General features: G+C 35.8%; 1 protein-coding gene across 1 annotated transcript in view; it reads right to left on the bottom strand.

The window, feature by feature from the left end:
- LOC136106224 (connector enhancer of kinase suppressor of ras 2-like) overlaps window positions 1–27,340 on the bottom strand; it is a 171,911-nt gene that overhangs the window by 42,089 nt on the left and 102,482 nt on the right. Inside the window, exons 8-13 of the mRNA XM_065846445.2 lie at window positions 25,839–25,907; window positions 15,182–15,328; window positions 9,088–9,221; window positions 8,785–8,990; window positions 4,539–4,624; window positions 3,191–3,445 (exon numbers count right to left, since the gene is read on the bottom strand). Of these exons, the coding sequence (XP_065702517.2) occupies window positions 3,191–3,445; window positions 4,539–4,624; window positions 8,785–8,990; window positions 9,088–9,221; window positions 15,182–15,328; window positions 25,839–25,907 (897 nt within the window). The remainder of the gene's footprint in view (window positions 1–3,190; window positions 3,446–4,538; window positions 4,625–8,784; window positions 8,991–9,087; window positions 9,222–15,181; window positions 15,329–25,838; window positions 25,908–27,340) is intronic.

The following is a 27,340-nucleotide window of genomic DNA, read 5'->3' as shown; positions in this document are numbered from 1 at the left end:
TTCAGAAACTCGTGCAAATCTGATGCAGTAAAACTGCAAAGCTCAACATTGTGGATTTTCAGATGGGGTCTGGAATAAGAGCTCCAATATTCCTTTTAGATAGAAGCTGCTTCCCATAATGCAAGCTGTAACTGAGCAGCAGAAAACACAGTTTGCTGGAGTTTTTAAATATCTGGAACATCAGTTTAAAGGAAAGTGTTTTCCATTCAAGCCTTTTCGTGTTTTGTTTTATGGGGCAAAATGCAGAATGAAAAATTGCTCCTGTAAATCTGGTCTACTGTGCAGGAGTCCTATTTGATAAGTTAACTTTTTTCAGAATGAGCTCCGGTAATACAAAATAAAAACATATTCAGATTTTAACTTCATTCCTGTAAGCCCAGAGCCTATTCCAATAGTGTATTTCAGCAATATATAATGAATATAACTTTTGTGATATTTACATACACCTCAATTTTTAGGCTTAATCTGGTAAACAATGAAACTTCAGAAGTGAAGCATTAGTAAACATAGGAAGCCATGTTCTAAGAAATACTTTGTTAATTAATATTTCACTGTAACTACCTTGTTGATTGTAATTGATTCTTCCTCAGATTCTGACACACATCACAGAACTGCATATCGATTAACTTAGAGTTACAAACATGTCCTGAAAAGGGGCAGTGTTTCTTGACTGCAACATAGCTTGATGCATCATTTTATATCCTGGGCATGCTGCCAATATTGCATTACCTCAATATCCATTTTATATAGTAAATCTGCATCCTCACAGCAACTTATGAAATCAGTCTAATGGTTTAATTTTAGGTTCCAAATTAACATTCCTTCCAAAGCATTAATCTAGTGGTGAATCTATGCAATTACCAATTTTCTAAAACTTCTTATGTCTGTGTCTGCTAATTTAAACTACTGTTAAGTACCTTTTTTTTTGGTATGCATTTGTGTAAGTACACTTAGAAAATAAAGCAATGGCTAAGTGACACTCTGTTTCTCAATTTCTCCTTCCATCATGCCCTACTTGTGTGTACTTGTGTGTTTACAAGGCTTTCCCGTTAGTTAAGCTGATTAAGATGCTATTTAACATCATGATCTCCACTTTCCGAAGCATTTACCTGGGCTGAAATTTAGATCTATACCCAAAAGTTTTTCTAGGCGTGTGTTAAGCCTACAGGAATTAATGGAAATTTGATTGTAACAGTTCTGCAGTTTTGTCTTCCATGGAAAACAACAACAAAACCAACCCAGTTTTATCATCTGACAGTACTGCCTCCAGACAGCTGAGAAAACAAAACACAGACTAGAAAGGCAAGGAAAGGTAAGCTGCCCTCAGACAAATATATATATATATATTTAATATAAAAAGTAGCAAAGGCTGGTTTATAGTAATTCGGCTCGGTAAAGTTTTGAAGGATCTTATTTTGATTTTGATCTTGCTGTAGAATGAATTCTTGATAGGATAAGATCACATTATCCAAATTAAATATATTGGAATGCTCATGAAAGTCCTGATAATGCCTTTAGGTATTAGGGAAATGAAATTATTTACTTAAAACCTAAGTTTCTACCTAGGAACACAACTGTTATTTTGCTCCTCCTTTTGGATATCAAAGTGCCATTAAATATTCTTTGATATTTAACATTTTCATTCTGAGTAGCTATCTTTCAGGATAGATATGCCAAACAATTTTTTGCTTTGCTTTACAGAATTCTTTCAGTATTCAAAGTGGAAAGATGTCAATACGAATGATTCTGTACTGGCAAGAACCCTCAGAACCTCTGTCAGCAACTACGGTACATTTGTCGACTCAGTTCCTCTTGTATATTCAGAGGCAGTTGACTAAGTGCCTGAGATATTCCAATTCCTATGACTGTCTCCTGAAGGATGGCAAAGGTCTGTCTCTAATGTTGTTCAGAAAATCTGTGGTGATAAAGAACTTATACTACTCTTTCAGTCCATGAATAATGACTTTACACATGTCCTCCTCTGTAATTACTGCACATTACAATAGAGTTTCTGCAACAGGTAATGCACTAACTTTTTGGGTCAACCAATCACTGCATGTTGGTCTACCCATGCTGCAGCATCCTCCCATGATATCGCATTGTTCGGGTTTCCTGCATTTCCTTCAGGCTGTTTACAGTTGGCAGATTATGTCATTAGGTTCTTTTTCATATTTATTCTCATACAATATCATATTAGAATTCATATTTATCATATCTGTTTCAGATAGTTGCATTTCTTTTAATATACTAGGAAAGCCACAGAATGAAGAACTGCTCCTAGTCACTGTAACCTACAATCAGAAAACAGTTGACAAAAGTAACTTAAAATTGCCTTTTGAGACCAAAGAGTATTTCTACAATGTGCAACAACTTGTTTTTCTGTACAGAGTGATTTGCAAACTGCTATACAAAGCTCATGTGACAGAATGAAAAATCATACAAGGTAATATCACTCCGGTTCTGCAATCATGGTGAAAATGTGGCGCATAATCTTCAAAAGAACTGCCATTTTTATTTTTGAAAGAATATCCACTTCAGGACTATGAACTTCTGACTCCTTTGATGAGGTTGTTGCCCAACATCTGCCTCCTTATACTTTCCTCTGAAGTTATGACTTCTGTCATTGTAGGTGAGAAGGACAGCAGATCTGATTCAATTCAGTGATTTCTTAATGAACTCCAGGTGTTAAATTAGTCCAAAATATTAGTCCAAATGTATTAACAAATTCACATTACTAGCTTGTGGCCTTGGTATTGCAATTGAAATAAACAGTAACTCCATTAAGCTTGTCTATTTTTATAAGACATAGTGATTGAACTGGAAATATTAAAGCACATAAACTAATCTATAATTATTACCAAAGGATGAGTATGAGATCCTTATGAACCTTTGAAAGAAGAATGGTAAAATTAAACTAAACTCAGTGAGAATGAGTAATTAAGAGCACTATTTTGCTTAAAACATCTGATAGCAAATGGTGGTTGTTTTGCATTTTTCTATTCTGTCTAGACTGGTTTTATGTGAAAGCTAATCATGATACTGACATTAAGCAACTTTCTTGGACTATAAAATGCAACATTAAAACACAAAGTACAAGAATGTGCCTTTATACTTGTATCAATCCTAAAAGGAAAACACTTTAGTGTTTTCCCATGTACTTTATATATAAGGTTTTTTGTTATGTACTTACGTGATAAAGTGGAACTGTATTGTTTTCTGCGAGTGAGAAATTCAAGACATCTTGCTGTCCAGGTTCAAGCCTAACATTAATAGTAGATGTCAACACAGATGGACTAATAGGGTAGTTTGGATTACTTGTGTTTTTGCCCTTTTTTCTTGACCTACGACCTGTGTCCCTTTTGTTGTCTTTTTGTGTCAAAGGTTCTTCTTGGATAACCAGTATCTTGTCATCACTCAGATACCGCAGGAGTGAATTCTCAGAGTCAGTTGTTGGAGGGAAAAGAAAGAAAAAAAAGAAATATTAGTATAAGGAAACAAACAGAGAACCATTTTGGCTGCATCTTTATTGTCAGTTTTGTTAATTCCCCACTTCATCTGAGGCTCCTTCCTCTACAAACAAGAGCAAACTAAGTATTCGGCAGAAAACCTAGGCCCTGGAAAGAGGCCCAGGTCCTTGCGTGACAGATAGTGTGAAACTAGTCCACATTGTATGGCTTGTGTAACAAAGAAAACAGAAATACAACCAAAAGTTTCAGTGAAAGGTCAAAGATCATCAGTTGGAACTGTTAAACTGGAAACAGCCAAGTGAATTGTGAGGTCTTGCACTGAAAAATCAAAATATTTGGAATAAATTGGAAAAGGCTTGTGCCTTAAATGAAATTAATTTTCTCTTGGAAGGGAAGATTACTGAAAAAGTTTAAAATCCTCTATTAATTTTCAAGAGTATAATTCTATTTTGTCGTATTATAAGCAGTCAGGTTGAACTCCTCTCAGCTACCCACACTGTGTCTGAAAGATTCTGAAAAATAGTATTTAAGAATATTTAACAGTTGGCATAATAATAAACATATTTGCATATTCGAAGAATATTCTTATAATCACTTTCTAGAAGAGGGGAAAAAGGAGAAAAGGAACTTTGCTATCACCATGCTACTTCCAAAATTTGTAATCAATAGAAATAGAAATGATCAGGACTGCTGGAATGAACAGTGACAGTACAATTGCTGACTCTGGTTTCAAATATTCATCCATACCAATCAAAATGTGTCTCAAAGGACATTATCTTACATCTACAACATCACTTATTGTTTTCTAGAACTGTGAAGATTAAAAGCTGATTGCTATTAAGATATCTCTGAATATTTTAAGTCCCTCTTCCCTTGAAGTTTGTTTCTTTATAATAATAAAGTTTTTAATTTTCAGAAATAGAAACACAAAAAAAACAGATAGTAAACAGGCTCTTATGTTCTCCGTGGCACTCGAAAAAAATAGATTGGGTTCCTGTGATAATCTTTTCATGCTTAAGTAATAAAGAAAAAAAATCTTAGAGAATGGCAGAGAAGAAAAAAATACTCACCTCTGCTTCCCCTCTTGTACACGTTTTGTTCTTTTGACTCCCCTATCCAGCTGTACTCAGTAGGCATAGAAACAGGTCTTAAATCTCCTGGAAACAATTCAAGGTGAAACAATATCATTCAGGATCAATTAAACATGCCAGATTCTCCTCTTGACTATACCGATCTGAAGGAAAGTACCACTGACTTGGGTGAAATTACTTGTTATCATACAGCAGATTACGGATTTATTTTAAAACTTGCTCACTCATTAAACACATGTTTTGGAATAAACACACACTTTTTAAATGGACTAGTACGCTTTAGTAAAACTTGAAATATTATTAATATAAGTAAAACATCACATATTTCTCAGTTAAACAGTAAGACCTATCTGACCTGGAAAATCACATGGTAAAGTAATGAGGGGGTCTCATGGTTTCAAGAAACATTAATTTCAAATGCCTTAAAAAGGAAACATGGAGTGTAGTTTGGTAACAACAACCAAAAAGAAAATTCAGACATTGAAGTTTTAATGAATATGATTTTATGGCACTGTTGGCTGCAAGATATGAATATGCAGTATTCATTTGCTACTACAGGGTCAGGAGAACATGGTTGTAGGCCATTAAATGAGAAATACTACAAAAAACTGACTACAAAGCACCAGCACTTTGGCCTTGTCATTGTGTATTACTGTCACAAAACACAGAAATGCACCCTCTGGATTGTGGGTTAAATTCTGTCTGACCCATAAAGCCGGAGATTCCTTTTTCCATGTGCCAGCTGCCTAAATTTAGTGTATTTCTTTAGCATTCAAGCATTTTTTTTTAAGTAGTTGGATATCATTTCTAGGATAATGATATAATTTAGATGTGAACAAGAGTTTCTTCATCAATTTCCCCAGGTTGATTAGAGTGACAAAGTATCTTCTGTGGATCATTTGTATGCTAATATAGTTTTTTAATTCACCATTTTTCCAGAATAGAAGCTTTTTAGCTACTAAAACGTTAGGAGAATTTAAGAGCAAACAGGTATATAAGACAAGTGTGCTTCTGGATAACATGATTTTCTGAAAACTGGAAGAATAACTAATTGGATGGAAAATATCTGTAAGTTTCTCACTCTGCCTAACAGCTGAAACAACTGTAAATGTATTAGTCAACTCCTGATCTCAAATTTGGTCTTAGAAGCACAGTATTACTTAAGAAAAAAACCCAACAAATCAAACAAAAGGAAGAATCAGCAACATGGCAAAGAATGAGAAACAAGTTTATAAATTAAAAATAAAAAAATAAAAAAAACCAAAACAAAACAGAAAAATATGAAAATAAGGATGTACATAAAAAATGAAGATAAACAAAACTTAGCAGTATTTCTGTAAAGAGAAGAAATGCAGCAATGATACAAGCTTAATTTTCACAAATGGTTTGAGAAAATGGACTTTTTATTTGCCTCCTCGCATTTTGCATATATTATTAATACTGAGGGTCTCATCTGCCTGAGTATCCATCTACCTACCAGCTGCAACAGAATCTGGTTTCTAACAATCATTTTAATTCTGGTGAGTCCATGGCAGGAATTTCTGAACTGTGGTTTGCATGAGTCCGACCAATAATGAAAGCGCCTGATCAGCCATGAAAGACTCTGAAAGTTTTCTTTCCCTTGCTTTGCCCATGACTATCTGGTTCCAGCACCACATACACGTTTATTGGATCGATCATAGATCCTCTCCTTCCACCAAAGACATATTGTCACTTTGATGGTTCGAATGTACATTTTTAAATCAAAAAGTGCACAAGATTTTATTTTTTCTAGAACAAAATTTGGATTTGCAAGTCTGTTAACTGACAGATTAATTTACTCTGTAGTTTAAAATATTCTAGTTTAACAACTGTTTTTGAAACAAAGGCATATTCCTGAGACTTTAAAGTCTAATTCCTTCTAAATTTTCAGTTACAGAAAATCTGATCCGTCTATCAAACATGAGAAAGTCTTGCATATTACCGGACTCAGGCACAGAGCCAAACATTTTAAGTCATCATGTAGCATAAATATATGAAAGCAAGCCAAATACATCCATCTGGCTCCAATTTTAATCACAGTTAAGATTTATCTTTCATTCTAATTTTATTATAAAACTATGTCAGGGAGATAAAGACTGAATATTACTAGTCTTAACATGGAATCCTACTCTCCAGTGTTACAGGTCTTTCAAGCATATGACTGTACAAGCTACTAAAAATATCCTACAAATAGCAAAGCTCTATTAAAACTTCCCTATTCTGAAAAGGTAGTGTCTATATTTAAATGATCCTGTCCATTTTACAACTGATGTTTTGCCATTATTTTACCATCAATCCGTCTGTTGTTAGCAAAATACTAAGACAGGAAAAAAGTTGTGTTTACTTGATGAACTTAAGCAAAGATTTCTTTCAAACTACTAGGAGGGCAACACCAGACCAACACTTGGCAAGTTGGATGTCCTTTGTTGGGAAAACCCAGCTAGGACAGATTATCACTCTTTATCACTACAGCTTGACATAATTTGAAATACCCTTGCAGCCGTCATGTTTTCAGACTTGAATTCTACCCTCTCAGTGCTCGAAACAGCAGCAGGAATCACCAAACTGCCACTCCTCAGCTGATCTCAGCCAAAAGCCCGTCGAAACCTTAACCCAGGCAGCTTATGTGAACTGTACCATAGATATCTCACATTTGATGAGAAAACCTCAGCAAATGTTTATTGACAGAGGAAAATGCTTGTATGTCTTAATTGTCAAAAGCTCTTTTGGTATCTGGGACCATTGGTTGCCCTCTCCTAACATTTACGGTGGTGAGAACTCCCCAGTCTGAGAGCAGGGAAGAGAAAGCCGCATCGTCTCGAAATACTAACGACTGAAAGTCATGGGAAACTACATCTAATAACATCCATGGTATCAAATCCTGCACCAGAGACTACCTGCTTCCCTGGCAGACAGACAGAGTCAGTGCTTGCAGTGCTTAAAGATCTTTTTTTCCCCAGCCGTGTTCCATTTCAGCTGTTATTGGATCTTCCACTGTAACTGCCTTTGCTATTATCTCCTTTGAACTGCGGCATGTGTTTATTACCTGTGCTCTTCACAGGCACAATTTTCTTTACTGCTCTGAGCTTGTGAGAGGTTTTCCCTTTCCTGGATAGCAAAGGCAAAAAAAAATCAGGAATTTTTTAAATGAAAATGGGAGAAAGGAAAGAACACTCTTTGTCTCAGAGTGGGTGAATGAGGCACTGAGTGATGGCATCACACATATTCATATACATCCCAAAAGATAAAGCCTACACATACAGTAGGTTAGGATCAGAAGGAAGAATCATTGATTTCTCTGAGGTTCAGGAAAAATGTCATTTTCAAAATCAGATATGATTAGTTGTAGGGTTTTTTTTGTTGTTGTTGTTGTTGTTGGTTTTTTTAAAGAATTTTTTTATCTTGAGCCTGTAAACTATAAAAAAAATTTACTACTTTGAAAATAAGACCACCACAAATATACAGAGAATACACTGCTGTATTTCAGTAGTATTCTTCTAAAATTCACCAAATAAAACAGTTTTAACAGATAAAAAAAAAAATCGATTAATTTTCAGTAATACCTTTTATAACTTACTCTAGATACATATATGGAAGCACACAGGTTGGTATATCTGTACACCGATATACACTTACAGACACATGAAATTTCTCTATAAAACCAGAGTTTATTATTGTTTTAATGACATCTTTTATATTTAAGCAGCCTCCATTCTAAGATTTTGAAATATATTTCTAGTTTTAACAAATGCATAGTAAGATACTACTCATGTAGTTATATCCATTTAGTACAGCATTGAATTTTGGAAGGTCTTACATTTTTATAGGTACTTCTATATCACCTGTAAGTCTTTTCAGGTCCCCCATCAAAGTTTAACAGTCCAGATCATTGCAACTATAATAATTCCCAAGAGCTTGTGCACAAAATTGAGTAAATCAAGATGCTAGATATCCAAATAATATTAACTCGATTATCATTCAAAATTTAAAGTATGCACTGCAGAATAAATCTATAAGTAACTTGCACACTCCTGATCCTGAATGTTAGCTTGCTTTTATACTAATTATTGCTTCACAGAAAATTTTGTCTAGTATTCAGAGCCAACAGACCATGGTCAAATAAAGAATATTTGAGGATTTTGCAGTATTAATAGCACAATTTGTAAATTCCATCAATTTAAAAATGTTAAAGCAAGCAAGCCTACCGTGAGTGGGTGTTTTTTCTCTTCTCCGCACTCCTGTAGCTCGGCTTCTCTCATACTCAGAGCCCACAGGGTGGCCTTCACCTTCAATCAAGGTGTAGTATTTCCCACTTTCATGCTCCAGAAAATAGCTTGGAGACTCAGAGCCTTTCATTCCAGACTTCCCAAATTTGCTGATGTCATCACAAGACATTATTCCAATTTCATCCCTAAAAACGGCGAGCCAGAAGATTATGGAGAAATGAACCATTTTATGATCCAGCTAAAGTGTTTCTCAAAACCTCAAGTTCATTAGGATGTAAATACCTGGGGCCATAAAGTCCCGACATAGGAGACAGAATGAAAACATCCTGGAGCGCAGAGTTCTCCATTTTTGAGGATATGCCCATCGTACTTGTTGGTGTTGTAGAACTGCTTGTTGGGCTGGTTGGAATTACAGGCTGGAAAAAAAAAAAGCATATGAAGAATAAATTAATGTTTTCTGTGGTACTAGTAACGACAAAGTTAATGTGTGTAGTTTTAGGAATCTTGATCCCTTTTTTTTGGGGATTAGTCATTTTTTCAGATTACTGAAGTTTCTTCCAAAAAAGGTGTCTACTGAAATTCTATTTTACCAAAGAGTTCAGGACTAGCTATGAAAGAAACTGATGAAAAACAGCAGTGAAGTTAATTTAAAAGCCATTTGATTGAAAGATCTGAGACTCTGAATCAAAATAAGATTTTTAATCAATGCAGAAAATCACTTATGTAAGGAGAAAGGACATCCACTATTAAATACCATTAATACAAAAATGAGTTACAGAACTCTGAAATACTTGCACTGAATCGAAGTGCTCATAACTATAATGTTGGTTTCAGTAGAAGATTTATTATAATCCAGTAAGCAAACCCTTCAGGTTGTCAGGAAAACATGGAACAAAACCATATGTATCACCTATCTGTTGATTAATACATCCTTTATTTGATAGGGGACCATTAAGAGCTATTTGTTAGGCAAATTATCCAGTAATTCTCTACCCATTTAATCTCAGTTTTCCCATGTCCTTAATTCTCTATGCCATACTTGTGAGAACACCACGAGAAAAGGTATTAATACCAGAGTAAGATATACAGCTTCTCTCCTATCTACCAGGCCACTTTAACTGCTCACGTAAGAGCATTAAATCTGTTTAATAATTTTCTCATAATAAATTCATGTTGTTTTCACTCACTTCTTATCTTCCAAGTACTCACAAACTGTTTGTGCATACTAAGTGACTGACTTGTAATTCCCTGGCTCTTGCATTTCTGCTTTCTGAAGACAAGCATTATACTTTGTTTTTTCTAAGCTTACTGTAATTCATCCATCTCCCACTATTTCATAACAAATACATTTGAAAAACAATGGTCCAAGAGTTCCTCCCCAAGGCAATACCAGCTCTTCTCACCTTTTCAAAAGGCACCCGTGAGAGCTCACCCGCTGAGTTTACCGAAACGGGTGCTCTCAAACTTCACTGTATAAGGGTTGCAAGTTTTTAAGAAAATATAATACCGCATGGCTGCTCTCGGATAACCCGTCTCCTGCCTTCTCCGTCTCAGCTTTACTTATGTTCTCTGCCTTCTCTATGAAAACTACCCATCTTCAGTGTTTTCCGAGAATTTTCTGGCCATTACATCTTTGGAACAATACCTGTTTCAATCCCTTTCTCAATGGATGCACCCCATCCGAATCATCACTCGGATAATTCCAGCAAACATAGTTCTATGATTGGAGCTCAGAGTGAAAGTAGCACAGGTATATTCCCTCACTCTGAGCTCCAGACACATCTGTGCTATCAGACATGGAATTTCAGTGGGTTTGGGTGTCTGCAAAATAGCACAGGGGTCTTTTCACATTACTAAAACATCAGTTTAATAACATTATTTAAATATCACGCAAAATCCAAAAATATAATTTTAATAAACAGTAAATATAATCCCAACCAGGACTACCAATTAGCCATAGCCAGTTCTGGAAGTCATATGTTTCAAATCCATTACAATTACTTAAACTGATTATGCTTTGTGTGTGTACAAATGAATGTTTGCTGAACTTCGTGCAAATACATGCACAGATGAAAGAAATCTCAAGGAAAACACATTTGTTGATAGAGGACTTCTGAAAAGTGACACTTCAGGCACCTGCTGTACATTATTCAAAGTTTTTAATGAGAAAACCTAATTATCAGTAAAATGATTAAGCAACGCTGAGATGTCAGAATAAAAATGAGAGATAACATTCAACATTCAGAAACAGTTGTTTGCCAAACAGAAAAATTCGAACTGTTTCAGAAACAAAACACATTGCTGCGATTCTGAGAGTGCATTTGGCAAATATTTGGAATAATTAAATATTGTATCTATTTTAAAAGTGCCGCTCAAAACTGTAAACATATGGCTGCCGCGCATCCTACAAAAAGCAGCAGGACAAGGTGCAGGAGGCTGGAAAATCTGAGTGGTGCAGCAATGAGAGGCCTGAACATGGACATCCCTCACCTTAGGGGGGTTTGAAGATTAAGGGTGGGAAACTGAGTCTCTGCTTTCTTCCTTGAAGGAATAAACTCAACCTCCAGAATTCCTCTGATGGGTGAATTCACAGAAAACACACAGGCAACACTCTTCTACATGGGTGGCCTGCGGTAAGGGAAAATAGGGCTTTGTAACTGCGTTTCACCCTATAAATTCCTACAGTGGATATTTTCTGTCAGAATAGATTCATTCATGCTGGTGATACAGTTGACTAATTGCTTCTTGGACAAGCTGCTGTTCAGAAAAGTTAAATGTTCAACAATACAAATAGGTATAGCTGTGCTGTGGAACAGAAGGTACATTTACTTTTGGAAACTTGACACCTATACCTTTTTTGATGTGTAAATACAAGAGAACACAATGAAATACATGTGAATATGACAGAAGTCACTGAACGCATGAGTGGCATGAAGAGAAAAAGGAAAGGACTGTTCACCATCTCCTCCAAGACACTTAAGAGAACAGGACACAACTGCTGCATTTTCTTTGGCTGAGGTGTAACAAGTCTTTCCTTGCCCAGCATTTTTCTCATCAAGATAGTGAATTAAATGGGCAGCACATAATTTCAGAGTTCATCTGAGCAATTCTATGGGGGTACAGTACCTGAACGATGAACCACAACCTAACCTGAGTGGCATAAGAGAAGTGGTATATGCCATATTTTCATTTTTTCCACTCTACAAGCATCTATTCTGATAACGCTACAGAATTTCCTTCCCATACAAAGCAGCATCTCTCCAAATCCATATGGTTTTCAAAATCTGAACTGAGCTACTTAGCTAGAATTATTGTGAATATACTTATAAAGTTGCAGAGCATAAAAAGTATTTTCTATTACATAAGAATTATTATAAAATTGTCACTCTTGACATAAGCTTTACTAGGCATATCACCTGAAAGATTCTATATCTCAAGCTGAATTTATAAAAGTTTAGTGTTCTGGAGCAAGTAGCTGTAACAGGAAGGATTATCTTGATTAGAAAATTTTTGCAAATAAAAAGAAAAAAAATACAATAAATGTTGTATTTTGTGTGAATGAATTATCTGATCTACTCACTTTTATGAAAAACAGAGCACTATTTGCCATTGCAGATGAAAGAACAATTTTATATTGAGTGGGAAGATAATCATAGAGTTTAAAAATGAAAATAGTCATCTAATATCACATAATGCCAACTAGAGACAAAATGAGAAAATGGTACGACTGACGTAATGCCTCAATGAAAGATAATTGTATGTTCGGCATATGTTATAACAACATTCTGCTGTTAATTAAGCATCAAGGGAAACTACAGCAAAGGAATACTACAATAAGACCAAGAAATAAATTTTAGAAGGATTCACAGATTCTATATAATTAATGATTCATAAATTAACTATGTGGTATAATTTTAAACATAATTATTGTGGGGAAAATACTAATAACACCTATAAGTGTCTTAAGCAAGAATAGAAAACATGACAATTTTATTTTAAAAATTCCTGCTGTGCACTAACCTGAAATAACAAATAATATTTCTGGCCTCTGAATTTCAAGTTCTTAGGTGCTACTTCCTTTGTTCCTTCCCTGTTAATATACTGCTTTTGTTGTGTTTTTTCACCAACACTAAATCAGAATGGAAGAATTGCTCTGCATGTGTTATTTTTCATTATGTGTTACATGTATCCATGTAAACGTCCATATACATGTGCACCATGAGGAATAACATGTGGGGCAATATATACATATCCATATATGTAACAAACCATAAAATATAACACATCTATATACGTTCTTCTTTTTTTGGTGACATTTGCTGAAATGTTTTCAGCTTCTTTAACTGAGATTTTTTCCACAGGTTGTTGCTTAACTGATCATTCTATACTCTGCATTCATACAACCAGTTACTTTTGCATAACTATAAAACCTTCTGACTGTATTCCACTTATTTCTGAAAATCTGTCGATAGCCTCTTGGCCTCTATTCTGTGAGAGCCAATTGAATCCATTAGCAGTAGAAAACTCCAGAAAAAAATACTAAACCACAAATAAATAAAACCAGAAGTCTTCCTACCAATTCAATGGATTAAACTGATCCAGAGAGTCTAAAAAATGCCAAAGTCAAAGGCGAGGGCATTCCACAGCCAAGAGTGGGGAGAGGGAAGTGAGATCACTGCTTTCAGCAGCATCAAGCTGTTATGTCAGCTGTCCAGGAAATATAAGCGTTGGTATCATCTTGAAATTTAATCATTCTAGTTCCAAGTCATTAATGAGAATAATAAATAATACTAGGTCCAGGTGAGAACTGCAGGAAACAGGCAAAACAAAAAACTGCATCCTGAAATATATCCAGGTCCTAATACTTGAGTTTACCTCCGCATGAACACTAAAGACCACCTAAAGATGCTAAAAAAGCCCTGAAGTTGGTTTTCAACATCTTATTACAAAATCTGCTGTTAAGAAATAACACTGGCAATGCTTCTTTTGTTTTCCAAAGTAATTTATATTTTTATGTAGATTCCTCACCCTAGTGAGAAAGACACAGCATCCTTTGATGATCAAAGGCTCTTGTGTGCTGGGTCATCAGGAGAGGACACATCACAAAATTAGAAATTGTTGATAATTCCACAAAAATAGCTTAGCGCATTTTCACTTATCTACCACAACAAAGACTGGCATGTTTTGTGGAAAGTGCCATGCCATGTATACAGTACATAGGGTTTTCACACTGACAAAATTTCCAGAACTAGTGCTGCTTGTGAATTAAGACTCTTTAATGTACTAATATAATGAGAGGATCTCTATGAAAGCCCTGTTGCAAATGAAAATGCATTTTGCTGCCACTGGAGGCTTCATATGAAGTTCACAATCATCTGCTAGAGAGAAGAACGTTATTCCTGAACACTTCTGAGGGAGAAATCTGAAGAGTTCTGCATCTCCCCGAGAAACAGAGTGAGAGCAAGGAGTGATGGTGCTAAACCCGGGAGTCAGAACTGAGCTGCAGAGATCACACAAACCCCATAAGAGAAGCTGCTGTGGAGGAGTTGGGCACTTGAGGAATGAAAGATTCAAACAGCGGCCTGCAGGGAGGAAATCTGCTTGGATAGGCTTGAAGGCTTTGCTTTGTTTCATTAATTTAAAAACTATTCAGCAACACTTTCATGTATCATGTGATCTGAACAAAACAACCCTGAAGCTTCCACAATAAACATATTACAGAATGTTCTATAGCATTAAATTTAAACATGCATAGTTACTAACTTGCTAAAAAAACTATCCTTTAATAATGACATTTAGAGTTCAGCCTTTTTACAGTGACTCAGTTTCCACTACAAATGTTGATGCTGTGGGAAGAACCAGCTGTGACATTCACAATTGGTTTTTTTATATCAACAGGTTTTCAAGGAACAAGTATGCAGAAAATGCTAGAGGTTCTATTAGCACTGCTACCAAAAACTCAAACTTGATGAGAGATCTGAAACAGAAGCAGACTTTTTGCGAAATTTAAAAGGTCTGACACACTTGGTTACAAACACAGTGTTTTGACAGACTGTGAAATAACAAGCAGAGGGAGACAATGTTGTCTCTGCCAGTTAAAGCAAAGGGCTGAACCTCAGGCCGCCTTGTCCTTCAGTAACGGCACCTGTAAGTGTTCTTGCCCTCTGCAAATTCCTTTGGCTCCCAGCTTCACCAAAAAAATGGAGGAAAAGCATCTTACTGACACTACTGTTATTGCCAGAAAACTTAGCACACTATTTCAAAGGAACTGGGACTTTTTAGACGCCTTTGTTCCTTTCACTGGAAGGAAAAGTGCCAGTGTTTTCCCTTGAATGAAGGGGTCACCAGGACAGCAGTGTTGCAAGAGCCTTCTTACCTGCAGCGCCAGAGGCTTCCACCTCACATTCTTCAGAAGGGCAGGAGCGGAAACCAGGGTATTCTGGGGCCGCTTTTTCAAGGTTAAAATCACTCCATTTGGGTCTTCTCGCAAGGCATTTACTAGGTTCTTTAACTGCCAGCCAACCTAAGGAAAAATTCCATAATTGAATTTCGAAAGCTTTCCCGTTAACTTTAAACGTGAAGGAAATCTTCTATTAACCGAAGTGGTCTGTTACAGCCTGCTCTTTGCAAATATAAGCAGTTTTTATAAACTGTGTCACATTGCTCCTGTTGGACTGAAATGAGGCTGCTGAAGCTGGGTATTTTTTTTAGTCACATTTCTCAACAAAATAAGGCATAAGTGTACGATCTCTCCCTTTTAATAATTTGTGAGATCACTGTACATTTTAAATCAAATGATGAGGACTAGGAGTCATAAAATAATTTCAGTCTGGATCCTTAGTTGAAGTGTTCACTGTTGAGGAGGACGACAGACTATCCTACGGCAACATACATAACATATATGTAACAGCTTAAAGATCCTAATGGAAGACAAATGATAATTTACTTGATTTATCCGTACAGCCCCAGGACAGAGCTGAGTAATCCAAGTTACTATAAAATATAAACTTAGTCATAAAAAAGAACATCACGAACTAGCACTGAAAGGATGTTATATGTGTTGCTCACGAAAAGCTACTTAGAGAGATTTTTTAATCTTCTTGATTTTTTAAAATATGAATTCACCATTAACTGTTTATACACGAAAACAGAAAATGAATTTTTTTTTATGGTATTTTTTAAAATGGATGTTTACAGTATCCTAATATCCTAAATCGTTGAAGAGGTTTTAAAACTGTATAATAATATAAACTACAGTGTATAAAGATTTTTATGATAAAAGTAATTTCTTACACATTTAAGTGCTGCTGAATTTCTATCTGTATTTCCACAGGCACACAAGAAAAAAAACAAAAACTGGTATCAGAAAAATCAGGTATGTAAACTTAGAACTGAAAATAAAATTCATAAAAATTCAAATTTTTCCGAACCTAAACCAATCTTTCTTCCAAATTACACCACTGAATCAGTGGAATTGTACTAGTTTAAAGAGGAGAATAAATTTGGCTCAATTCAGCAATCCTTTCGCCCTTCCTGTATACAACTGATGTATTCGCTTGTTCACTATGAATAAAATAAGAAATTCCTATACTTAGTACTTCACAGCAAATTATCGTTAAAGTTAGTTTGCCCTATTTTCTGGGTAACACTTCTGTTGAAGAAGTTTCTTTAGTATTACAGTACTGATAGAATTAGTACCAACAGACAGAAATATACTGCGAAGCTTATAGGCTTTGCTAACATTTACTTCTAAAGCTTGTATTTTTGTCAATATGCTTGTGACCTGATCTAGATAACCAGACCTATACCACAAATTTTGAGATCTCTCTCATCCACAGAAAAATGGTGCGAGTAAAGCAGACTGAGTGACGCACACCCAAGGTCAGCCCTGGTCCCAAGGGCAGACCTATCCCCTCCAGTTAGTCTCATCATGCTACTTTCAAGAAATATTCCAAGGATCTTGCTGAAATAACACAAATTACAAGAACAAGCCCACCTGGAAAGGAATTACTGGAGAGAGTAACCACTTGCAAGTGGCAATTAGGTTACTGGTTCACACCGAGCTCCAGAGAACAGCAAGGCATTCATATTTATAGGGAGGACTTTGGAGGATTTTCCCAGCCTTACTCATTTGCATCTTCTCTTTCCGCGTGATTTGTAGACTCACCACCCAAGGAAAGTGAATAGGTGCAGGACAGATTCCCACTTACCCTTTTAAATATCATGTCCTATTTAAAACTTCACTTGAGTGAGGCAGGTTTTAATTTGAACGCTGATGGTTACTTTCTGCTAAACAAAGTATGGATCCAACCCTGCACAGAACATTTTTTCGCAAGTCATTTTATTTCCCAGAAAAGCTGAGCCTCCTGCACCTCTGTTAGACTCCTTCATCCATTTGCTGTTCCAAACATGGTAGATTTTTATAGAAGCGATAAATGACCACAGTAAAGACCTGTTATAAATGTTATAGCTACCACAAGTCTTAAGCCCCAGTGTCAAGCAGACCTGTACTGCACAGGAATTATTAAATAATAATATAAATAATAGAATGCGGTGTTGGCACAGCAGCTCTCCAGACACAACTGTACTGAGGCCAAATTGCAGAAGCCTGAAAATCAACAGTTAAGAATGAAAAGCTTAAGGAATATAAGAACAGCAACTGAACAAGTACTTGCAAGCATTACGTGCAGTTATATTTGCTATGCTTTCTGACTACGTTTGACTTGTCGGAGTTCCCTATAACATTTTAAATCATCATTGCTCTTCTGAACAAAGTGTGTATTCCCAATTCTCTTAAAAAATGTGAAAAAAATACTCAGAATCAGAGCAGTCTACATATATCAGGTATAGTTTATAACTCCTCCTTCTCACAGGCAGATAATATCTGATTACATATGAAGGTGGAGGAAAAATAATCAAGACAACCTTAAAGAGCTTTCAATTAAAATTCTCTTACAAGGGCTGAAGAGAAGTTCAGATATAGCCCCTGAGGTTCCAGCCTGTCTCCACAGTGGGCTGAAACCAGGATCCCAAGTGTGAACATTCAGCTCAGAAAGAACGGCAATACGTGTGGTAATTTTAAAAAAGATTGTAATAGCTTTTTAAAGTTCTATTTTTAATGTTGCTGTTCTATTGAAAACTTGCTAAAAACACCCTGGGACAGGAAACCAGAAATTGGTGGTAATTATAAGCAGACCAGAGCCAAACAAATGCAAATATGTCAACTTGCATTGCAAATGAACTCTTCTAGTTTGTGCTTTGTTTATAAAATGACAGAGGCTATATATATGTATATTTTTTACTCAATTACAGGATTAAAAATGAACTATTTTTTATTTTTATAGATCAATGTAATTTCAGAATGCTGAGTTCCATGAGCTCCTTTTAGAACAAAATGATCAATAATTAATTTAATGATAAATTATTCCAATGAGAATCCTAATGACAAAACCATTAAATACCAAGATCTATTAGAGAACAGTCTGCAGTCATTACTAGCAGGCTATGATAAAATGCTCTTAGGAATTTGGACATGTTATTATAAATTGTATTACTAAAAATATCCTTGAAAAAAATAGAAGTCATTACAGTGGATTAAGAATCTTAGTTGAAAACCAGTCTGCGAGACAGGTTTTGACATTTATTCTTAAGGAATCAGTCTTTAATAGTAATCACTTGCTTCTGGCTATGGTAAGAAGTATTCAGCAAAAGGGTATTTTGCCTCTTTAAGAATTTTTGCATATACATTCAGTTAACCAGATTCTATAATATGGGTTAAGGTATTTCACTCAGTAATGAAAGTTAACATTAAAATTAGACTAATGAAGGAAAAAAAAAAATTAATGTGATAGTTTCTGTATTTTCCTGAGTAAATGAAATCAAGGCAATTAGAATACCCACTGCATTCAAATCAACAAATTCAGAAGGACATTTTTATGTCATCTTTGCACAGCATTACTACTCTAGTCAGGGTGCAATGTTCTCTGCTAAACATATTGAAATACAGTGGACTGTTTCTTATCTCTTTATAAACTGGGCCTACAAAACCTAGAACGTGGAAAGCCCTGTGCTTGCTGTTGTCTTACTTCATAACTCAAAGGAAAACCAAAATACAGTCAGATGGCAGTAATGAGAATTGGTACCGCAGTGATACGCACAGAGTTTGTAAAAAGAATAGAATCAGAGAAACTTTTATACTTACTAACTTAAAATTCTTGACTTCTTAGTTAGACAGAGCATTAACTAAACAGGAATTTAAGAACTTCCTTGTTAGCCATTTGATCTGGAAATCAATTGTACAGAATAATATTTTCTAAATATTTAGTATATACTATATTGCACACCACCTGAAAACAAGTAATTCTGCTGTGACTGCAGTAACCCTTACGTGAACCAGGACAGATGTTTCCCCTCAAGGCTGTTCAAATACATAAGCAAAGCCATCTGGCTACTTACGGGAACCTCAAGTGCGTGACCTCTCTTCATATTTGCATTTAAATAAAAAAAAAAAAGGGTTGTGTAAACTTTTTTTTTTAAAGTAAACAGACTACCATCCTTTCATATTTTATGTCTATAATTCACTTCGCCTCATTAGGGAATTAATCAAGGGAATTTGTTTGATTAACATGGAAATCAGAAATTATTATCAGACAAAAATGTGTTGGAAGATCATAAGACTGCTTTCTTTCATGGAATGGGAAGCTCATCATTAACACCTGTAGCTGATTCACTCTTCTTATTAATATCCTAACTGTTACTAACAATAACTGATGATGGAAAACCAAATGTTCTTCCATTACCTTACACAGTTATTTTCATTAACTAAGAGAAACACAACAAGATTCCCAGAAGATACAAGATCAGGAAGACACGCATTACTAAGCCTCTTTTTGAAAAGCAGAATCTTGAGAATAAGTAGCATGTGGCAATTTGTTTGGAAACAGAATGACATTTTTTGGGAGAAAAAGCTGTAATTCTCATGACATCTCCCCTTTAGTTTTTGTCTTTCCTTTTTCTCCTTGTATTTCGCAACACACAGTGTGCTGAAAAACAGATGGTGTGACCTGGCACCACATTGACAGATTTACCTCCATCTAAAATGAGCTCTCATTAAGACTCAAATTTACAATTCAACAAACATACATCTAGGATATTAATTCAATAAAAATCTTACTGGCAATAAATTAGTGCTGAAATTATTTCATTGTGCCAAGGCACTTGACACACTTAATTTAAGTATGGAATTTGACAAGGAAGAGTTTGAAAAGGTTTTAGGCTGTTGATCGTGTATTTACATAGTATCCATCATTCCAAAGAATAACCTTACTCAGTGTGAAAATGCAACTACATTTAGAGATAAAAAAACCCTTACACGACAAAGCAAAGGTGTTGGAACTGCAAAAGCCCTTCTAGGTGACTACATCCACCTGTTGACTCTTCTGCAACATTTCCATCAGTTCTTCAGCCACCATCCTAGGCAGACCTTTTTCAAATTCTACCCCAGATTTACTTACAGGTGTTTGCATGGACATTTGCTCTTACACAACACTGATTTTACCTTAAACAATTATTTCTCTGTCTGGTCTACACAGTCTCTGTCTTTTACGAAAGAGGAATTCTGTCTCAGACCCAGCCAGATGGGTTAAAAGTACTGAAATCCATAAAACAATTCTCTTCATATCAGATAAAGGATACATTTTCTTTTTTACCCCCCCATTACATTTTTTTAATTTTTGTGTGCAACTTCACACATTTGATGGCTGTAAATGACCTGAACATCACACAGCATCTCAGACAAGATCTTACCAAGGTCAAAACAATGGCATTAAAATGCTGTTTCTCCTGGAAACACATTCCAAATTAATTCCAAGTTCATCTTTGCCATTTTCAGTCACATCACCTCTATGACGCTGAGTTGATTTGGGATTAATTACTACATTCTGACTTCTGGAGTCTTGCCACTTGCTCCTTAATAACATCTAGCTTTCAACAGGAATCACTAAAAGCATTATTATTGCTCTCTGTCCTATTAAATGACCTTCAGTTTTCTGAAAAGTCAGTTTTCCCTAGCGTATCAAACACTTTTCTATACATAAGTAGATCAAACACTTTACAGATGGTCGGGCAGCTGGATCAATATTTGTTTGGATTTGCAGTCTCTCTGTTGTCTGAAAAATTATCAAAAAAACCTAACATTAACACAATTTACTTCTTATAAATTTATGCTGCATTTCAAATATTGCATATTAATGACAAGGAAGTTCTGCCCCCTCTTACGTTTCCCCAGCATACAATGTTATCCCAAAGAAGACAATTAATTAAAAATCCTTGCTTAGGGACTTGCAATTGAAATCTTGTTTCTTCAGTAAGCTGAGATGTAGATGATTAGGCACTAAATCATCCAACTTTGCTTCCATCCTGGATATGCATACACCTAGATATTTGTTATGAGTGGTTTTATTCTATTTGCTCTATGTCTGATGCTATCCCTGTTATGGAACATGGAAGAAACAAGTGTTTCTTGGCTAATTACTATCTTAGCTTTAATTTTACCCTATTTTCGCTGCATGGCAGTCCAAATTTTCTTACTAAAGAATTAGGTCCCATGTATAAAACATCTCAACAAAAAAGACAAGGTGAAATTTACTGTTTCAAATGAGCAGTAGAAAATATACAATCTGTGGAACCTAAGGTGTAATTATTAGGTTTGCAGTCAAATAAATATACAGTGGCACATTCAGCATTTTGGTATAATGTTATAAGAGAGGAGGTAAAAATCTACAAGGCACTGGTAGAACTAGTGCCTGGTATTATTGTAGGGGAAAACGAAGAGTTAGTGTGGCAGTAATTTAGGATGTAGAACTTATTTTAAAACTTTCTTATGTTGTTTTATTAAAAGCTAATAAGCAAGGACAAGCAAAAAAGCAAATAAAGAAACTGGATAATAATAAAATATTTTTAACAGCCAGTGGAGAGTCGCCTGATTTAATTAATTTCTTGCCTACAGTACTATTATTTTTCTTTGATCTTTATAATTCTATTACAGAGTGTTCCTTGGTTGGACCAAATTCCATGTAGTAAGTCTTTTATTTTTCAATTGCTGCAATATACAGTTTGTAAGCTGCTCTCCTTTGATACTTTCTGAACTCTTAGCTTCAAAACAGCTCATGATTCTTCTCTTAAGATGGACTTATTGATGGAAAGTGTCAAACTTGAATTGAAATTACAGGTTTTGTTTTTAAGGGAAAAAAATAAAATAAAGATGTCCTCTTAGTTTCATTTTTGCCTATAGACGAGTGAAAAATGAACAAAAACCTGTTAAGAAGAGTGAACAGTGAGTCGGCAATGGCTACATTCATGTAGTCTCATACAGTTCTGTAACTCGGTGTTAAATATGCAAAGAGGTTGTTGAGGAGGGTCCCGCATTAGGATGACAAACTGAAAGTGCTCAAATTATCTGGCTTACAAAAAAAAAAGAAAGAAAAAAGTGATGTGAATTTGATTGCATCCTGAAAATACCTAAATAAGAAACCTGTTCTCCAGTCTGAGATAAAAATATATCAAGATCAAAGGAACGGAAGGTTGCGCCAGACAAATCTAGACTACAAATCAAGTTACTTTTTTTTTCCTCCCAGCAATGAGAATAATTAACTACCACAACAATTTATAACAGGTTGTGGGAATATCAATGAAAATTTAAAAACTCAAATGATCTTTTTAAGTGTGTGAATATGAATTTATCTAAAAAAATACATTGGCCTATTTCAGTCAAAATCAGATTAAATGATACAAGCAGCTATAGGATTGGGATTTTTTTAAAAAGATCCATACTTTCTTGAATTGGGAAAGTATTTTTACAAGTGGTAATATAAAATGACTGAATCTAATTGTCTTCAGAACATATTCTTTCAAAACACATTGTGTCGAACGGGATTTATACCTGATGGACTACCAAGATGCTACAAAACCTTCAATCTCCACAAAATTACTATGTTAGGACAATGAAGATAGTATCTGTGGGATGCAGTATCCCTGAAGCACACAAGTATCTGAAGAAAGTGTATTTCTGCTCCTTTACACTGTATAACTTCACCTGTGCGTGTATGTTTTACAAGAGCACGGAGCCCCCCTTACCAATGAACAGGTAAAAGTAGGAATAAGAAGTAACACTAACCGCTGTATTTTTATCACCTAGGCTTTTAATGCTTTAACTAACATGAGACCATGAATTCCATCCATTTTAAACTATCTACTTGAAAATTCTGTTACTACCAAGGAAGTATTTAGTACAGTAAATGTAATAATTTACCTCCTTGGAGGGCAATGCTAAATACTTGATGCGAAATAAATTGAACAGAATCTTACATTACAAAAATAAAGAAACACACTGCTTTTTTCAGCTTCAGAACAAGGTAAAAGGAAAATGCAAGCTATCATAACTGGTTATAAAGCAATGCAAACTATTACTGCAATTTTGATTTAGAGGGAATGAAAATGTGATGAAAGGAAAGGAGGAAACAGGGAAGAAACGTATTTAATCTCCACTTCAGAAATCAAACTAATGGTAGAAATGGCCCTACCAACTACCAGGCAAGAAAAAAGGGTTGAAGAACATTGCAAGAGAAGTGAGAAGTATGAAGCAGCTCAACAAGCTCACTTCGGCCAGTTGTAATTTCAAACTGCTTTGTGTTTTTCCCTTTGACAATTTTACTTCTATTAGCTCTTGCTTTTGCTAAGCTTTTGTCCAAGGCTGTATGATGAAGCGCTGGGTTCTAGTGAGGGCAAATCTGTGCTCCCCACTTGGTGAGCCAGACAGTTTACAGCTCTGGAAAACCTGTGAGGCCACCAAAGGTACGCAAGCCTTGCTTCTGCAAGGTTACTCAACCACCTCCCGTCATTAACTTCCAATGGGTTACACCTCATTTTATGAGTTGGTCTTGCTAGTATTAAAATATCAATTACATGGAAATTGAATGAGCTGTTGCCTCTGAATTATTCAAGTCCAGTAATGGAAATACTGGTAATTATACATACGATCTTTATCATCATGACTTGCGATAATCTGGGTGAACAAGGAACATAGGTAAGCGTAGTCTGCAGCAAGATGTACCAGAAGTAACTTAAAGGGTGCACTTGAAGATCAAAGAGATACTTAAAACATTAAAACTTCCAGTCTATAAGGAGAAGAGCATTGGACATGTACCCCTGAGACATGCAAACTTGACTGTCTGACTTCCCAAAATCACAGTGAAGACAGAATGAGACTTTTCCAGTCATTTCAAAGGAAGAACACATTTCCAAAAGAAACAGCTTGCCATTTATCCCTTCTCTTATCTTGTTATAAACTTCAGAATGAATAATTAATACCAGATTGTTTTGGGGAAAAGCTATTTTAATGCCACTTGGCTCCGTTGTTGGTACTGTGGCCTTAGCTGGAAAGGGATTACAAGTATCAAACACCTTGGACCTGTTGTCATAACACAGATAGAAAGAGTTGCTATCCAGAAAGGCAATTCTTGAGGAGCTGAATGAGGGGATTTAACCTACAGGAGTAAAGATTAAATCAGATCTGTCTCTTGAAGAGCATGTTTGATGGAGAAAGCCAGTCTAATTCATATTTCAACTTGTAACTATGACAACTCATACAACCTCTCTAATACAGATAAGAGCTGCATGCTGCATTAACATTTAAAGTGTAAATGAATAAGTCATACTGCTTTTCAAGAGAAAATATTTGCTCTTTAATCATGAGATTTTAATAGTCAGGCTTTCATATTTCCACCTCACACAAACGACAGACAGAGATTTCTTAATTTTGCTGCTGCTGCGTTTGGAGATGACGTTCAGCAAGACAAAGTTAAATGGCGAAATTATAAGCACTCTAGGAAGTTATTGTCATTGTCACAACGCTATTCATGCCTCATCAGTAATAAATACAGGTATTCATTTCACCTGTAGTTCCAGCAACACTGCTTCCATTCTTCTGTAACATACCATTCTCCTTTTTTTTTAAAGAGACAGTCCCTATGACTTAAGATACTAATAAGAAAAAATTTGACTGTATTTTTTTCCATAACCATCAACACTGGAATTAACATCAGTTAGGAGGCAGCAGCTTGTGTCATCACCAAGCAGGAAGAAAAATATTAATATGAGCATTCAACCTTGGATGAGGCTCTGATAGGCTTTTAGATAGGCACTCTGATAGGCATTTAGAGCTCAATTACAAATAATTCAATCTAATAAAGAAATAAATGATTGATTCTTTAGTGAAGCCACGTGTGTTTTAAGTCAGGATACAATTCTCTGAATGCAGCAGAAACATATTATTCCTGCATTTCTACATAAAACAAAACGCGGTTTTGTATAGATTCAGTACACAATACAGCACACAGCTGTGACAGAAATGCCATGGTAAGCACGTTTAAACATATGCAAATCATGTACCACAATACCTTAGGCTCTGCATACACTTCTGCATGCATATGCTTATGTGTTTTTAAACAGGTTAATAGTTTCACTAACTTTATATAACTGCTTATCTCCTTAAAATTAAATTTGCCTGCAAGAATGCACAAAACTAAAATCTGACAGCTTTCTATCAACACTTTAATCGTCTTTACATTTTTTCCCCCAACAGATTCAGAATATATGGCTCTTGCAGCACTTCTGCATTTTTTATCTGAATCCTGTATTATACAGAATGCAAAATACTGTTTGAGAGAAAAAATTAAACTAGCTGGCACATCCATAATGACAAGTTCAAGAACTTCAGTGAAATATCCTGATATCTCCTTATAGAATGAATATTATGTTGAACAGCAGCTGTGCAAAATGTAAATTTGGCTTAATCCTTCTGGGCTGGTTACTGACTCGACTTGTGCCTTTTATTACTAAGAATGAGTGGTGGTTATGATGTTTTAAAAGATAAATATAAAATCTAGTTCGGCAAAGCTACATTCTAAGAAGAATTTTTACCTTTTCAACAGTGGAAATAGGCAAAGTCTGCAGAGCAGAATTTCCAAAATACTTACCACAGTTTGATGGTTGACCTGGATCACCTCATCACCAGCATGGATTTTCTTACACTGGTCAGCAGGAGACTAAAGACAAGAGATAATAATAAACTTTACATGAAGGATGTGGAGGAGGGTGGGAAGAGCAGGAATTAAAACAGTGAATGCTGGAGGAGGCAAGAATTCACATGACTTTGGGATGGCTGAGCTGAAGAACTCCCTTATCCTAAATAATCCATTTTAACATGTTCAGAAGTTTTAAGACCCATTGAAAACCCACTTGAACATAGTCAACTGCTATCTAGAAAACCATTTCAAATGCTTCAATGAAACCAGATCTTAAGTTTGTAAGACAAAACTGTGAGGCATGCAGGAGACGAGCAGTCAGGAGCACAGAACTGAGAACTCAGGGCAACTTACTGGGACTGTGCATTAGCTTACAAGAGGCTTCTAGTGACACAGAGTATAGCAATTCAAAATTCAAGAGAAAATAACCAGAAAAGAATTAAAGAGCTGAGAGGTCACCTTGAGAAATAAATCACAGTGGAAGTTAGCTATGAAGGATGTAAACCAGCCCAGAGACAAGCTTGGACAAGCTTGAATGTTTATTCTAGTTGTTAGATATGGAGTCAGAGAGAGGAGAGGATGGATTGTCTAGTCTCAAACAATGCAGAAATGCTTAAAGAAAAATACTCTGAGTGACTGTTCAAGTTCCCTGACCAAGTAAGCAGACTGCTAAGAAAGGAGACAAAAAAGCCACTTGCAGCTACAGAGACTTGTCTGGCTCCAATATTGAAGAATTTGCTCACGGAAAAGGAGTTATGTCAATCAAAACTTAGTTCAATCCCTCGATGTCTAAGCCAGCCTATAACATAAACTACCCATTGCACTACAGCCAGGTACAGATGCGAAGGTAGAAGAGATTTATCCAAACAGAAGTTTACTTGTAGAAGTTTCTATTCATGACCTCACTGTGTACCAATCAAGACTTCCAGGAACCAGGCAAGAGCTGGACATTCTTCACCAACCACAAATCCCATCCATGATTTCCACCCCTTTTGGGGATGGAGTTTAAAAATGGAAGACAAACAAATAAAGGAAACAATGACTAAAGGAAACAATCCAATCAAAACCCAGATCGCCACTAGGAAGAAAATGACTGCAATTACTTCTGAATAAAATGTCAAAGAGATTCATCTGTGAGGAGGTCAAATTCCTCTCCAATAGTCAGTACCTGCTGACCACCCCACAGCATCTGCAGTCAACACAGCTGCTGGAGAGTAGTAGGGGATACCATTATGGAATTAATTATGGAATTGGGAAGAAAACCAAGCCAATAGGGCAAAGAACCAGTTTGCCACTGTGATTCCAAGTGTGCTCCAGGTACTACTCCAAGCTGCTTGCTCATTCCCAGCCTTGCTCTGCCCAACCTGCCCCATACAATCTATGTTCCAGTTCCTCACCTGATCCATCTCTGCTCATTTTTTCCTAAGGGCTCCATGTCTCATGTCATGGAGAGC

This window comes from Patagioenas fasciata, chromosome 11, assembly GCF_037038585.1.
Source record: "Patagioenas fasciata isolate bPatFas1 chromosome 11, bPatFas1.hap1, whole genome shotgun sequence".
Classification (NCBI taxonomy): Eukaryota; Metazoa; Chordata; class Aves; order Columbiformes; family Columbidae; genus Patagioenas; species Patagioenas fasciata.
Note: the sequence above shows the minus strand (reverse complement) of the source record. Positions and strands in the feature narration are given on the sequence as shown.